The sequence below is a fragment of the Coturnix japonica genome, chromosome 27 (genome assembly GCF_001577835.2).
Source record: "Coturnix japonica isolate 7356 chromosome 27, Coturnix japonica 2.1, whole genome shotgun sequence".
NCBI classification, from domain to species: domain Eukaryota; kingdom Metazoa; phylum Chordata; class Aves; order Galliformes; family Phasianidae; genus Coturnix; species Coturnix japonica.
In genome coordinates this window covers 3,302,720-3,317,470 of record NC_029542.1, presented here as the reverse complement: position 1 = coordinate 3,317,470, position 14,751 = coordinate 3,302,720, and the positions used below count along the sequence as shown (strand labels likewise).

General features: G+C 47.1%; 1 protein-coding gene across 2 annotated transcripts in view; it reads right to left on the bottom strand.

The window, feature by feature from the left end:
• The window catches only part of SKAP1 (src kinase associated phosphoprotein 1), a 118,902-nt gene that overhangs the window by 85,427 nt on the left and 18,724 nt on the right, over nucleotides 1-14,751 (bottom strand). For both annotated transcript variants that reach the window (XM_032440908.1, XM_015885596.2), the window contains exon 4: nucleotides 12,030-12,146. In XM_032440908.1, coding sequence (XP_032296799.1) covers nucleotides 12,030-12,146 — 117 coding nt within the window. The remainder of the gene's footprint in view (nucleotides 1-12,029; nucleotides 12,147-14,751) is intronic.

Genomic DNA, 14,751 nt, shown 5'->3' with positions numbered 1-14,751 from the left:
TTACCAGCAACACTGCCTCCCTTGCTTGATAGACAAGGGGTCAAACACCCCACGCCCCTCTGAAGAGCCACCTCTGAGCATCAGTTGCAAACTCTGGACCCAAATCTCAGAGCTAAGCAATGGGACCCCCCAACTGCAACCAATACAGCAGTGCAAGAAATGGGGCCAACCTCCCCAGAGCCAACATAGTCAGATCTGGTGGCACAGTCACAACTTCCAAGGTCACACAGTGATGCTGCACGACCTCACATGTGTATCACCCAGCTCTCCTTTCTACACTCACATGTACAGCTTCAGAGCAGCCCCTCGCAGGGGGAGCACCAGCTGTGTTTTCTTATGCCCTCTTCTACCAGGTCTAAGACCATCCAAGCTCTCCCTCGTGCTATGGGATTCACTCTCCAGCCAACTCAGCTGTTCATTTACTGGGATGAAAACACACTTTGCAGCAGTACAAGCAGGAAAAAAAGCTTTTCTTCCACCACAGACCTTTACGGGAAGCTGAAATCCCATCAATTGAAGCCCCCCAACACTGGGAAGCTTTCCCCACCCTTCCAGGCTTGCCCTGGCAGCTGCTTTTCCCTCTCTTGTAAAAGTTCCCTTAAACAAAGTGGGGATTTGCATATCACAGCAGAACCCCTTCTTGGGATGTCCCCAATTTGCATTCGAGGTGGCTGCGTGCAGCAGGGACAAATAAACCAAGGAGAAAAAGAAAAGAAAACATTACACAAGGTTTTACCCTTCTGTTGGCTCCTAAAGAAAGAAAGCCCCATTAAAGAGCTGTCACTTGTTTTAATTCCAGTTTTCCTACAGGGATATGATCCCATTCCCTTCTCCAAAAGATAAAGCAACTCGTCTGATAGAAATATTGGCTGCTTGGTGTGCGTGGGTCTTTTTTTTTTCCCCCCCCTCTTTCTTTTTTTTTTTCCTCTTTTTTTCTTGTTAGGAGTGAACAGGAACTGAACCTTGAACTTCATTTACCCTTTGAACTCGTTACCTTTAAACAAAATTCCCCATGCTTTCCCTCTTCAAACAAATTTCATCACAATTACAGTCCCTTCCACTTCGCTTAAAGATATATAATCATTGACTTGACCTAATTACCTGGTGCAGGCCTTTCTCTACAAGGTGAAAGCCATATTGGTGTGAACAGAAGCTGACCCCTGTATTCTCGATACCCCAATTTTATTCTAATTATTGTATAGAAGGTTTTCCATCTTCCTCTGTCCTCCTATTCCCTCCCCCCAGATGCTATTTTGTCGCTGGTGTGTTCAGCGATGCCCTTTGGGTTTCGAGCTGCCTGGAGACAGGCTGCAAAATCCATCTCGTGAAAAGAACAGGGGGTTTTCAAGCCTCCCCGGTTCAATAGGGATCCAAGAGACTGAGGTCTACAAAAGAAGGGTGAACAGCATCTCACATGCAGCCCTGACCCCCACGCAGGCTGCACCCCACACTGCAGCCCCATCCAAGGAGTCTGGGATGTTTGAATTAAAAGCTTTACCACAGCAGGGAACCCAAATTCTGACATGGAGATTGAAGCCAATGCCTCCTGGAACTCCGGCGTGGAAGACAAAAGCACTGAGCATTGGGCACTGGGTTGCCCTACTGTCCCTTGTCCCCATCAAGGAGCAAGTCAAGGTCATCCAGCTGCCAAAAATGGTGGTCCTCAGACAGATGATAGCTCAGATTCAGTAGAGCCCATATGGCAAATCCGGGTCTCATGTGCACATCACGGCTGTTTTCTCAACCCTCAGTTCAGCCTCTCAAACTGTGTTTCCTCCAGCATTGGGTACGTTGGAGGCAAATCACTCCACACTGTAACCACATCTCCATTATCCCATCCTGCCTCTTTGCCTATTTGAACTGCGAGCTCTTCAAAGCTATAAATTGGTGCAAAAGAGCTTTGACACTGTGGTAGTACCACAAAACACCATTGGAACAATTAAATTATCTTGCAGGAGAGTAGGACAAGGCTGTTGTGTCTTCTTCTATAATGCTGAGGTTTGCTGCGGTTCTCCACCTTATTCTCCACCTTATCTAAGATGCCTTTCACCCCATTAAGAATAAAACTAAGTTGCAATGAGAGGAACTTCCCACCTCTATCCTGATAATTTCTGATAGCATTCACAGACAAATAGAGGCTTGAATTGACCTTGCAATTCAAGATGCTTTCTCTTATTCTTTAAAACCAACAAGAAAAATCTAACAAACCCAGCTCCGACATTAATAAAGAGTCGCCGCGATTGACAAGCGGGGTCACTGAGAAATGGCACCTCCCTAACCTTTGCATTTGTCTTGGGTAATTGAAAAATAATTAGCAATTGCAAAAGGGTTCAATACCTAAGAGTAAACAAAGGGAAAAGGGTTACCCTAAGTCACGGTCCCATGGCCCGGGGCAGAGTGGTTTCTCATCCGCAAGGTGAGCATCCCCCCCTGACAAATGAGCCAAGGGCAGACAGGAAGCCAGGGGGAGGGCAGGTGCCTGGGGTCACCCGGAGCTGCTCTGTGCATTCACATCCCTTCCTGCTCTCTCCAGTTTGATCAGCATCCTAACACAAAAGGAGAAGCGGAGACAGAAGGAGCCAACGCCAAAGAGCGCAGATAGGTGGTGCGCAAAGCCCGGCTCTGTGTCAGAGGTAGTGCAGCCATTTGTTATGGTCTCTTGGCGAGAAAGGCCATGCTCAGATGCCCTGGAGCTCCACTGTAATAAATAGACAGTGAAGATTAAAGGAGCAAATCCTACCACCTGCCCCAAGCCTGAACCCACAGATTTAGCATACTGGGGTACCCAAGAGGGATGGAGGCTTTGTAGGCGACAGAGCTATAGCCATTTTATGGCATTTCTACAACCTCGGGGCTTGTACGTGTGCCCCTCGCTCCCCTGCTGCTACGTGAACCCGGGGCTGAGCAGGAGGACCAGGGGGAGGGGAGCACAGCACCGTCCCGATCCTGGTCATGGGATCAAACCCAGGAGCCAGAACCCAGCCGCCATGCTCTGCACTATTGTCCGCCTCTTCCCAGAGTTCTTTGATCAGCAGCAAGTTTGCATATCAAAGCAAAGAAGCAAAAGCGAATATTCAAATACTGATACTGTCTGGCCTTCCTTTCCCTTGGCAGGGCTGGCGAGGGATCATTCAAATTGCATTTGTAAAGGTACCAAAAACATCCTCAATTCCAAATAAGATGCATTTCCCCCCCCTCCAAAATTAATTGATGCATCCAGTCAAGCAGAGCTAGCAGACCCAGAAAGGCACTCAAAGCAGATGTAGAATTTCCACTTAACAGTTGGAAATAAAGCACCTTTAAATCAACCTTGACAGAAAGCAAACTGGAAACCCATCTTAAGAGGAGTGTCACCACCCCGATGTCCACTAGATGACTAATGTGGCAAAATGTTGGCAGCAAAGAATTCTCACCCACTTGGGAGATGCCATTACAACTCAAGGGAGCAGAAGTCATGCACTTCTCCAATAGAGATTGCTCAGGTAAGCAGCAGCTTTCCTACATCAGCAGTAGAACGTGGGTGCAAGCACAGAACAGGATGGAAGGATATACCCTATGTGAGGGTTTTATACTTTATACTTCCTTCCCACCAATCTCCATCTGCATGAAGTCTTTGAGGAATGACAGCAAGAGTTCCTGAGCATAACAAAACCGTCGGCCACCCCTTTTAATCACAGCAGATAGATAAGAGGAGAGGGCAATAATCCCAGGTAGCCCCCAAGTTTAAAAGCACACCACCAAGGTGAAGCTGAAAAACGCTCTCACAAATCTCACATCACGCTCATAAAATAACAGGCCGGATTAAAAACCAAACAGGGAGTCAATTACTTTATGAGCACCTAAGGCAATAATTGCCTTCGTGGCAACAAGCAACCTTTGGGTCTGCAAAGAGGGAATGACCTCAGGCACATACGGTCAGCCTTCCTGATCGAGACATGAAATTAGCAGACGAAGGGTGATGTGGAAGATGCAATATATCTGGAGACTTTACTGAGCGTTTGATGCTGTGCCACAGCAAATCTCACTGAGAAAAAAAAAACCACAACCAAAGAAATTAATTTCCCCTCCGCTCGGATAGAAGCAATCGTCACAGGCTGAAAATTGGCCCAAGGGCCACAGACAAAAGCTGCTGATAAATGGCTTTGTGTCACGTGGGGGAGAAGCGTCTGTGTTGGGGTACTGCAGGGTATCGGTCCCCATTTTATCTAAGGCAAGTAAACAGTCCATTAATTCAATGAGCAGGAAGATACTAAATTAGGTGGTAATGCAAATATCAAGTGAAAGCAGAGGAAATAATAGTAGGGGACATTGAGAGGTTAGGAATACAAATAGAACAATAAAACAAGGTTCCAGCCACTACGGAATAAACCAGGGTAACAAAAAAAGAAGGTAATTCACCACACATTCAGCACTGGAGAAGGTTCTGTTTTACCACTGGGGGCATCAGGCTCTGTCCTTGGCTGTGCATCCCCCCAAAAGAGGTGAGAAAATGGGTCTGAGTTGAGGTTAGCAGCCAGCACACCTTGGGCCAGAGGTATATTAAAATCCAAATCTCAAAGCTCGTGGCACATCAGTTTTGTAACCCCCTCCCCACCAAGAAACACGCACGGCACTGATATTTAAGGGTGGATATACCCAGAGAGCAATTCTTAGTTAAGGCTTATGGAGGCAAGAGTTAGGGTAGACGTGAAAGCTTCACTGACCCAAAGATCACTCCTTCAGATGCCCACAGCCTTTGGGGGACAGCAGAGTTCTGTCCTTTTGGGTAACTAAGAGTAGGTAAAGCAGAGGGATGAGCAATGAGAGGTGGACAGCACAACCCTATATCCCAACATTGACCCCACCAACCTGAACGCTCCAAATCTTCAAGGAAACATCACCCCTATCACGCATGTCTCCCCACACACCCCATGAATCAGGTGGTTATCAGGGGAGGGAGAGAGCACTCCCAGGATCTGGAAGGAGTTCAGAGAGCATTGGGAGCTTCACTCCACTAAATTTTGTCCTCCCCTGGATGTTGGGACTTCTCTGCCCATCTACCAGTCTTCCCTAGGCATCTCCTATGGGAGCATTAGGTCACTTCGGCACTGAATGCCTTTGCCCCAGGTACTATCTATTTAAAATGAAAATAAACTTCTCATTTCTTCCCCCAGATTCCATTATTTTATCATGCTTTGATCCTTTGCAGAGCATTGGCAGACCATCTATACGTACAGCAGATGGCCAAGCTTCATTACTATATACAAAACAGCTCTTTGGCCAGAGAATTCACACAAGGTGCTGGGTGCTCCCAGGAACAAAGATGCCATTCCCAACCTGGGTCAAGTGGGCTGTGCACAAGGGAATTGTGCCCTTCCACTCTGATGGCTGAATCTCACTGCAAAACCACTTGAATGCTCATTGGGAGAGCATTGGGTCACCTTTGGGTTTGTCTGGGTGAGGAAGTCAAGGTTTCTTTCTCCAAAGGCCACCCCAAGTGCTATGGAAGTGCCACACTGAGGGTAACTTGGTTAAACACACAGCCCCGGGCAATAGGAGGAATTGATCCATCTGCCTGAACGTTGGTGCAAGCACATAGTGAGGGTGGAGAGAGGAACAGCAGCAATTCACCCATTTCCAACAGCGGCTCCCACTTAAACCTTACGAGCGCGGGGAGAAAAAATAGTGGCGAAGCTTTGTAACCAAATAAAGAGAGCTGCGAGCTCAATAACAGGCATTATCCCATGGCCAAGATTTTGTTATTGTTGAGTACTGATTCCTTTATCTCTCGGAGACAATCAACCTTCAGCCAGAGGAGTCTAACCTTAAAACCCCATAACTCAATTTTACATAGCGTTAAAGTTTGGGGGGACATTTGTCAGTGCCGGAGCTGATACAATCAGTCTGGAAGACCCTTGAACAAAGAGCAGTGGGTGAAGAGCGTGTCACCTCAGCACACATTCGTTTCCTTGATGAACAAGGAGCTATTAGTTGGCGAGAAGGCATTATCAGGTTGAAGGATGGCGCTGATTGTTTCGGCTGCTCTTCCCACGGCGCTGGCTTAGAGCTGCTGGTCTCAGTGTCTGCTCGGCACCCTATAGTGCCCCAATGCATGCAGGTTGATACCCATCAGCACAGCCTAAGAATCATCATGGACACAACGTCCCTTTCAGCTCGCTCAGAGGATTCAGCTTGGTTCAAGAAGCTCTTCAACGCTGGATGCCTTCAACAGAGCTACTCTAAATGATGCATGTGCATCAACACAGCAATGCCCTCCTGCAAAATGATAGTGCCAACCACCAGCAGAGCCACTCTGCTAATGGAACCCCAACATCAGGTCCGGCTGCTCCAAGGAAAAGCCAGTTGGGTGAAGCTTTGCTTCATCCCTTATACTGCAAGGAGAAATGAAAGAAATAAAGGAAAAGGGAAAGAAAACAAAAAGGCTTTTTCCTCCTTTGCCACCCTCCACCCGGCCCTTAAAATGTTCTGCTTTGGGATTTATTATAAGCAGACTTTAATTTAAATTCTCCAGGACGGTGGCTTTATTTTTTGCACGCAGTGATGTTCAGCACTACATCACCTGAGTCATAATTTAATGCGTTCCCTGTGGCTCGCATTGAACCAAATATTCACGTCCGTGTTTAAGTCACAATGAAGTCAGCAGTAGCTGAGCGGGTGTTAATGTGTGGATATAAAGCAAGGGCTTTTATTGCTGTCCAGACCATTTCTCTCAGCTGGGAATTTCGTACTTCAGGACTCGTTAGTGAGCTGAGATTGATCCTGCAATGTACCATCATAGCTCCCACGAGCAGTTCCACCCAGGTGAGCACACAATACCTAACCTTATCTATGGGATGAGGCTGTTTTATCCCATCCATGTAGCAGGAAAGCCCACGTTCTGCTGGCCTATGAGTCTACTTGTCCCATGCACAAAGGGAAGTTCACCCTGGTTTCAAACAAACCAACTTGCCATTAGGAAGAGCCCTGTTCGCTCCCCCTTATAACTATGTCATCAGCTCAAAACTCCAGCAAGCAAAGTATCAAAACCAACATAACCTGAAACCCACTCACAATTATCTCAACCTGAGCATCTCTGACCCTTTTTCCTTTTGTAGTACATGGGCTCACAGTGGGATGCTCTGCCCCCAAAGCAATGCAGGAAGCCAAAATAGCTTTCTTTAAGAATAAACAGGGCAGGAGATGTGATGAAGTTCCACCCTGACACTTTGTTAATGTTACATTTCTTGCCTATCGATCCCTTCGCTGGGGAGAATATAGAGCCACAAAACGCCTCAGATTTACATCCTCATGAATAAAAAAAGGGCCTTTAGGAGGCGGGTGTGCGACCCACACCTCCATAATTCACATGGGTCTGACACAGGGATGCTCAGTTTGCTATAAGAGAAGGCTAAGACCACTCCAGGACCTCACTGAACCCCATAGAAATAACCCATAGGTGGAGGACTCAATGCTCACCTATGCTCTATTAAGCATCTTACCAAAAGAAATCCCCTTAAGACCTCATTGTTAAGGGCTGTCCCTCCAGGTATGCAAAGCACATCTATCCATTCGACCCCATGCTTATGAAACGAGCAGAAAAAACAACCAACTTTAATTATGCTTTCTCCTGTTGGCAAAGAGTGGAGAAGTAAGAAGTGAGGGTTTCTGCTTTGGTGAGGCTGCATTAATAAGTTATTAGTGCTGAGGTCTGCGTAACTTGAGTTATAACTCTGGTCTGAGGTGCCACAGACCCACACGGCTGAGATTTTACACCACATTTCATAACATTTTTGGGTACTTTAAGAGCTCTCGCAGTAAGGAATCACTGCAGAATCTCAGCTTAGAAACCAAACAAACATCACAGTGGTTAAGGCAAAAACCCCTTCCAAGCCACAAACCAAGGCATGGAACACCCGATGGTAAAGACAATAACAGACATCTTGTATTGCATAAAAGCAGCTCTGAGGTTTACAGCCCTCAGCTGCGAATAGCCACCAGGCCCTCACATCCCATTCAGCAGCAGCAGCCCCCCCTTTTAACCTCCAGACCCCCTGAGCACAAACTCCCATCCAGACCTGCAGGCAGCCCTGGTACAGAATTGATGTCCTGCTAAACAGTGACCCAGATGTGCTTTAAGCCCCAGCTCTATGGGATGATGCCCAAGGAATAGAGCCACAAGGGACGTCCGTCAGACCATTCCCAAAGCATTTCTTGTGCTGTTTCATCAAGTACATCAACAGCAAGTTTAGAACAACGCAAGAAAGGACATGTCTGGACATTGGGGAGACAGAGATAATTGCTTCTAATGGGATTTTAAAAGAACACAAGAAAATATAATGCTTTCAACCTGTAAAAGGCACTCGACATTCCGGGTTTGATCTCTTATTGAGGCTGCAGACACTCAGGTTCTTAGTCTGCATTTGATTTCATGCAGTTTCAAAAGGAAATCAGACCCAAACTTCAGCAGCTTTTGGGACCAGCAGCTCACAGGGCTGCAGCCTGCACCCTGAACCTGCTGCCCACACACACAACCACTCCGTGCCTCCCCAGCACCGCAGTTTGGGGAAGAATAAACCACAATTCCCACTTTGGCTCTAGCAAAAAGCAAAACTCTGCTGTTATTGAGCCAACCCAAGGGTGTCGCTCAGCCCACGCCGTGCTGCCAAAGCCCCGCTGCTCTCACACCCGCTACCAGCAAGAAGAAATACGCACAACACAACCTGTTTTATTTGCTCTTTTCTTTCCGGACAGACGCTTATTTCATGGTCAAGGTTCAAATGAAAACCCAAAGAACAGCATCGCGATCGGCTCCCGAACGGGCTGCACTTCCCCTCCGCGCCACCAGGGGGCGCTGCGGAACTCCGCCAGACGGCAGCGAGCGCTATGTATATGGGGTGGGTGGCAGACCCCCATGGTTGGGATCGCTGTCCCAATAGAGCCCCCAATAGAAGCACGTAGGAAAAACGAGGGGGAATTAAAAGCAGAAGGTGTAGCTTCACGCTCACAGATTGTCTGGAAGCCGGGGAGCACACACGGTTCAGAGCCAATGCTTGGGGAGAGAATGGTTTGATGCTCCTGAATAGCATCAAGGGAATATGGGATGCCCGAAGGTAAACGCTTGGGTTGTGCAGGGGATTTGCTTGGAGGCCAATAGGGACAAGGCAGCAGCTTCCCAAAGAGCTTTACAGCCTCATCCTCTGCACTTTCCATGCTGGCTTGCCAAGCCCTTCTTGCAGAGAGCACACAAAACTCACCGCAGGATTTTCCCCTACCCTGTCATGTCCAAACAGGAGCAAATTGAGGCTCTCCAAGATGCAAGCAGGTTTAAGAAGTAAATCAGAGTCTCACCACCTCCTAATCCCAACCTTCAGTATCACACTTCCATTTTTCCTTGTCTCCATCCCCCCCCAAGCCACTGGGGCGCAGTGATGGACCATCTCACCCTGCACAGCTATTAAGACAGAAGCCATTTTTAGCAGGTCTTTATGAAGCAAAGGGGCGTCTTTGCCAAAGGATTTGATCTTCAGAGCTTCGACATTGAAATAACACGCGGGAAAAGTGGATGAGCTGCATGTCTGCCCACAGACACGATGGAAAAACCTTGCAAGTCAGAGCTGAGATTTCTTACCATGGAGACTATGCCTAACAGAACCCGTACAGCACACTCCTGTCATTGTGAGTTATGCTCCCTTCCTAACATATACCTCTGTTACACCAATATATGGTTGCTCCTCTCGTGGTGACACCAGCAATACAGCCACCAGGCATGGGGCTGCAGTGACCACAACCCCCAGCTCCATGTGATGCTCTGACATGGGGGTGAATCATTTGGCTGCTGCCTCGGTGTCCCTCCAGTACGACATCACTGGCTTTGTTATGATAGGAGCAGTGCTGCTAAAGAGCCAAGGGGAAGAAAAAGAACAAACAAACAAACAAAAACCCTATAAAGCAATATCTAAAAGTGCTCAATGTTAAAGCTGCAGCCTCTCCAGCCCTTTAGGAAGTGATACCTTCCGCACAGGAAAACTAAATCACACAACACTGGCAACACTTAGCAATCTATCCATTTAAAAGAAAGTCTTTTCTGCAAAGTCTTTCGCGGTCTGAGCAGAGTACATTACGTGGGAAGTGTCTCATCAGAAATACTGATCATTATGGCAGTACTTTGTGCTTCTACAGAGCTTTGCAGCCTCCCAGCACTGTACAAACATTAGCTTCTTAATCACTCATTAGGGACAATCCTACAGAGCAGGGCCATGCCTCATTGAGTAAAGTCATCCCCAACTCACACAGCCCCTCTTGCTCCCTCCAGAGACAACTTGAAAGGATCTCTGATTCCCAACACGAGTTCAGAGCAGGGAAGTAGAAGTCTGTGCGGAATGAAAGTGAACAGTGTTGGCTTCACCATCCCCAAACTCCCCTGCAAAAGCAGCAAAGAGCATCAGCCCAGCCAGAGGGATCCGTTTCCACTGAAGCCTTGGATTAATAACATTGGGGACTTCATAGAATAGCTTGGGTTGGAATGGGCCATAAAGATCATCTAGAATTCAGCTTTTCTTTTCCTTCAGCTCTCCCGTTCCAGACTGCCAACAGTCTGAATCCAATCAGCCAAAACTGTCCGACTTCCATCCACAATGAACACACTCAAAGCCCATCATTTGCAGACATCCAGTGCTCTTATCAATTCCCAAGAGCCAACACCTCATTACAATATAACCGCTCTCAAATCCAGCTTCTTCCCCCCTTTCTTTTTATTGCATTCTTTCCCTGTGTTATCCATCTCCTGGCCATTCACCCCCAACTTGGGCAGCCTTCCATTGAGCCTGGCATTTCATCTGTGTCTGAACATCTCCAGTGGTGCCAAGTGTTTGCATATCTCACAAGTGTTATGTCAAACTCTGCCCCTTCGGGCTGCCAAAAACCACTGCTCAGAGTTAGCAAAGCAAATACCTTCTCAGACAAGCTTAATAAACATGCCAGGAGAAAGCCTAGGCTTCATGAAGACGTTGCTCACCTGATGAGGCCAAACTCGAGGTCCTCAGCACCCTTTCATGTCCCAATTAGCCCAACGTTTATTATCCCTATCGCACGCTCTCCATCTGCACGTTGCATTGACTCATCATTTCTGATGCCTTCAAAAAGCTGAACCCAAATTCCACACCTCTTTTCCCAACTATCAGACCAACCTTGTCTCTAATCAGTCTCAATGAAGCCATTTTTAATAGCATGAATCAATACCTGTGACAGATAAGCCTGGTGCTCTTTACAGCGCAAGGAAACTAAATTTGGTGCCCATCAGCTCTTATGGCCTCATCCCAAATAAATCCTCATTGCTTTGTGCTCTTGACTGATGACTACCAGCCCACTAATGAGAGTGGGAGTGGATGTGAGAGAATACATCGAGCAGGAAGACGAGGAGAAGAATAGGGAAAGAAGCAGAGAAAATGAAAGGGCAAAAGGATGAGGAGTGGGGAGTAAGAAAGCATTGGGGAAAGTGCACAGGAAGCGAAAAGAGGAGGAGGAAACAAGATCTGTGGGAAGGAGGAGATTGAGAACCTGAGACTGAAGCAGTCGAGCCTTCACTAGGGCCCACAGATAACCCCAGAGGAGATAGAACTGTCTCCACAACGAAGGCTCCAATTTCAATAGCACAGCACAAATCCATCACCCCTAAACCAGTGCTCACAAGCTCAAACATGGCAGCAACTCTTTGCCCCAGGAAAACTCTGTCTGGCATTGAATGCTCTTTAATATACCCTTGGCCTCAGAGTACAAGCTCACCTCCCTTGCTCGGCTGGGTGCAATTCTTTGCTATTGGGAGGACAGACCTCCAAACAAGAAGGTCCCCAAAAAGGCTTTCCAACCAGATCATTTAAATTAGCCTAATTTTCATAACACAGAAGGAGAGAAGCTATGGGAAGACGACGTGACCCCTCTGAAGCATAAGGATGAGCACCAAGCACTCAACCCCTCCAGCGTTATGAGATGAGATACGAGCCACACCATTCCCATCTTCTACACATGACTTTGAAAGGCCAGCGGTGACTTACCATCATCCTGCAGGTCCGATGGCATTGGGACATCAGATGTCACAGAAGGGGCCAGACTCCAGCTCTGATTGTCATCTGAACTGTCCTGCCCAAAGCCAGCATCGTGCTGAGTCTCTCCTAGAAAGAGAGCAGAGCTTCATTTTAATGAAGACATTGCCATATCTAAAGCTTATCTCCCACACTGAGAAGGTGTTTCTTCCCTTTTCCAACCTTCCACTGAGGTTCTTTACAAAACCCAAACTGGCTTTGGTGGGTCATAAGGCTGGATGAATCATTCAGGGTCAAGGCAGTGTATTTCTACTGCAACAGCACCCATGTTATGTATGGGTAATATATGTATAACCCATGTTATGTATATACAGAGGGCTCACAAGGAGGAGGTTGGAAGTCTGAGCTCTGACACTTTGGCCCCAAGGCCTGTTCCATTCAATGCTCTTGCACTCAGCATCCATCTGTAAAAGGAGATCATAGAATCCTATGGCCTTCTCTAGAACAAGGAATCCTATATTGTTTCTGACACTGGGTTTTATGCAGAAAGCACAATAGGAAAAGATGTTAACATAAAACTTTAATGCAAGTGGAGCACACGTAGGCTGCATGGAGGAGAAAAGGCTGCTTGGCTCAAACAAAGCAAAAAAGCCATCTTTCAACCTTCTTTTTTTTCCCTTCCTGAATACACACAGCCCAGACTGCTGATAACGGAGGTAAAGACAGCTGGCTCCTCATTCAGCACACAACAAACAGCACCAAAGGTGGGTTTGCAGCTGATGTTAATTGCGTTCAAACAGGAACGAATCTAAGTTCCAAACAAGGTTTATCTTTGCAAACACAGAAACTGTGCCCCGTGGTTTGAATCGAGCACTGATGAAAGGGTAATGAAGAGCTGGAATGGGAGGTTCTCCTCCTCCCACCACCAAGAAATGCATTGAGGAAGCAGCACTCTTTCCAGCTCTTATTTGCTTCCATCAGCTGCTTTTGGAAAGTGCATCGTTCAGCATCTGCATTACCAACCTCTTCTCATGCCATGAAGAAAGCTGCAGGTCCCCCAACCCAGAAGGGCAGGCTGCAATTCCTGCTGCACCATCACACCAAAGTGGAAGTCATTCTGCAGTGATCTTCCATCATTGCATTCGAATGAGCATCCTTCCTATGTGCCATGCTGCAGCGTTGTATGCTTGATTATTTGCAGCATGTGAGCCCATTCAGCCTTAATATCTTTAAAAGAACCAATGCAAACTGCCAGGCTCCTCAAGCCAGCACCGAGGTAACAGGTGTTCCCCTATAACGAGATACAGGTGCAGCATTATTGTGATAATGAGCAAACTGTTTATGGTTGCTGAATAGCAGCCCATCTCACTGGGGAGGAGCAGCTCATGCATTGAAGTGTGGCTGCAGCACATTGCAAGGACCTGGGCAGCAAAGTTACTTGCAAGAATAAGTCACTGTTGCATCTGCTCTTCCTTGCAGCAGGTTCATGCATTGGGCTTCCACACATTGCATTAACCCACTCATGAATGCAGAGGATGCAGAATATACAGACAAAGCCGTGCCAGGCCCAGCAGGGCTCCAGCCCATGAGCTACTGCAACAACAAAGTAATATTCTGTTTGGTTTAGCATTAGGAATATTTTTAAACTGCTTTAGAGCTGCAACACCAAAGATCAACAAATGCTCTGCAGGCAGCGAGTTGCAAAGGAAAGGAACGAGGGTTTGTTTTACAAACTCCTGTGCTTTCATCTCCCTTTTCCATTAAGTTTATGGAGCAGCAACAGCTACTTGAGTCCAAGCAGAAAGCAAAGAACCAACCACTTGTCAGGGGCCAAGGTATTGTTTTAAACGGAGGAAAAACTCATTAGCTTTTAATGAAAACGTGGGGAATAAAAACCAAATAGCACACAACTCCAGCAAATAATTACCCTGCACCTGACGCAGAGCTGCTCTATCTTCCTACTCAGGTCCTCAGTAACTCCACTCAACTCATCGTGCTTTGGAGCATGAACAACTGCAAGACTGACTTCAAGGGGGAAGAGTGAGAGGTTCCTTGGGCTTATGCTTCATCTTGGGGTCTCTTGGCACTGCTTGGCTACACCTGAGTGTGCTCAGTGCCTTCTCTTGTGTTGTGATTGTCGTGGCATAGGGAAGATAGGAAAGGTGGGAAGAGGAAAGGGGGAAAGGAAAGAAAGCCATCTTTCAGCTGCCTGATGTACTCTGTGGCAACAGGTTCTTGCACAGCAGCAGAAAGAGAGGCTTGAAGGTACTGTGTGTAATTAACACAGACCCACTGCTTCATGTGGATGGGCAAAGTGCAGGGGGGCATATCATGTCCCCAGGGTTGGGGTACCAGGCCTAGGAATCCACACTAAGCAGGGTATGGTGGTTGGTGACCCCACACATAGCATGGAGGTTGAAACTGGATGGTCATCATGGTTCTTTTCAACCCAGACCATTCTATGATCCTTTAAGCTTTACTTTATCCTTCATATATGTTCAAACAGTGAATGAAAGCATGGCAACAGACAGAAAGAACGAGGACTTCAATAGGCAGAAGGGGCTGCTCTGTAGAAAGGGGAGCATCTCCAGGAGCTTGTTAAGGGAACTGCAATTAAACTCACTTGGCACGCAGCAAAGGCCTTCAGGTACCCAGAGTTTCATTAAGCATCTTTTTAGAGCACGAGGAAAATCAATACAGAGCGGGTTCCATTTACACTTTATGATAAGGCATT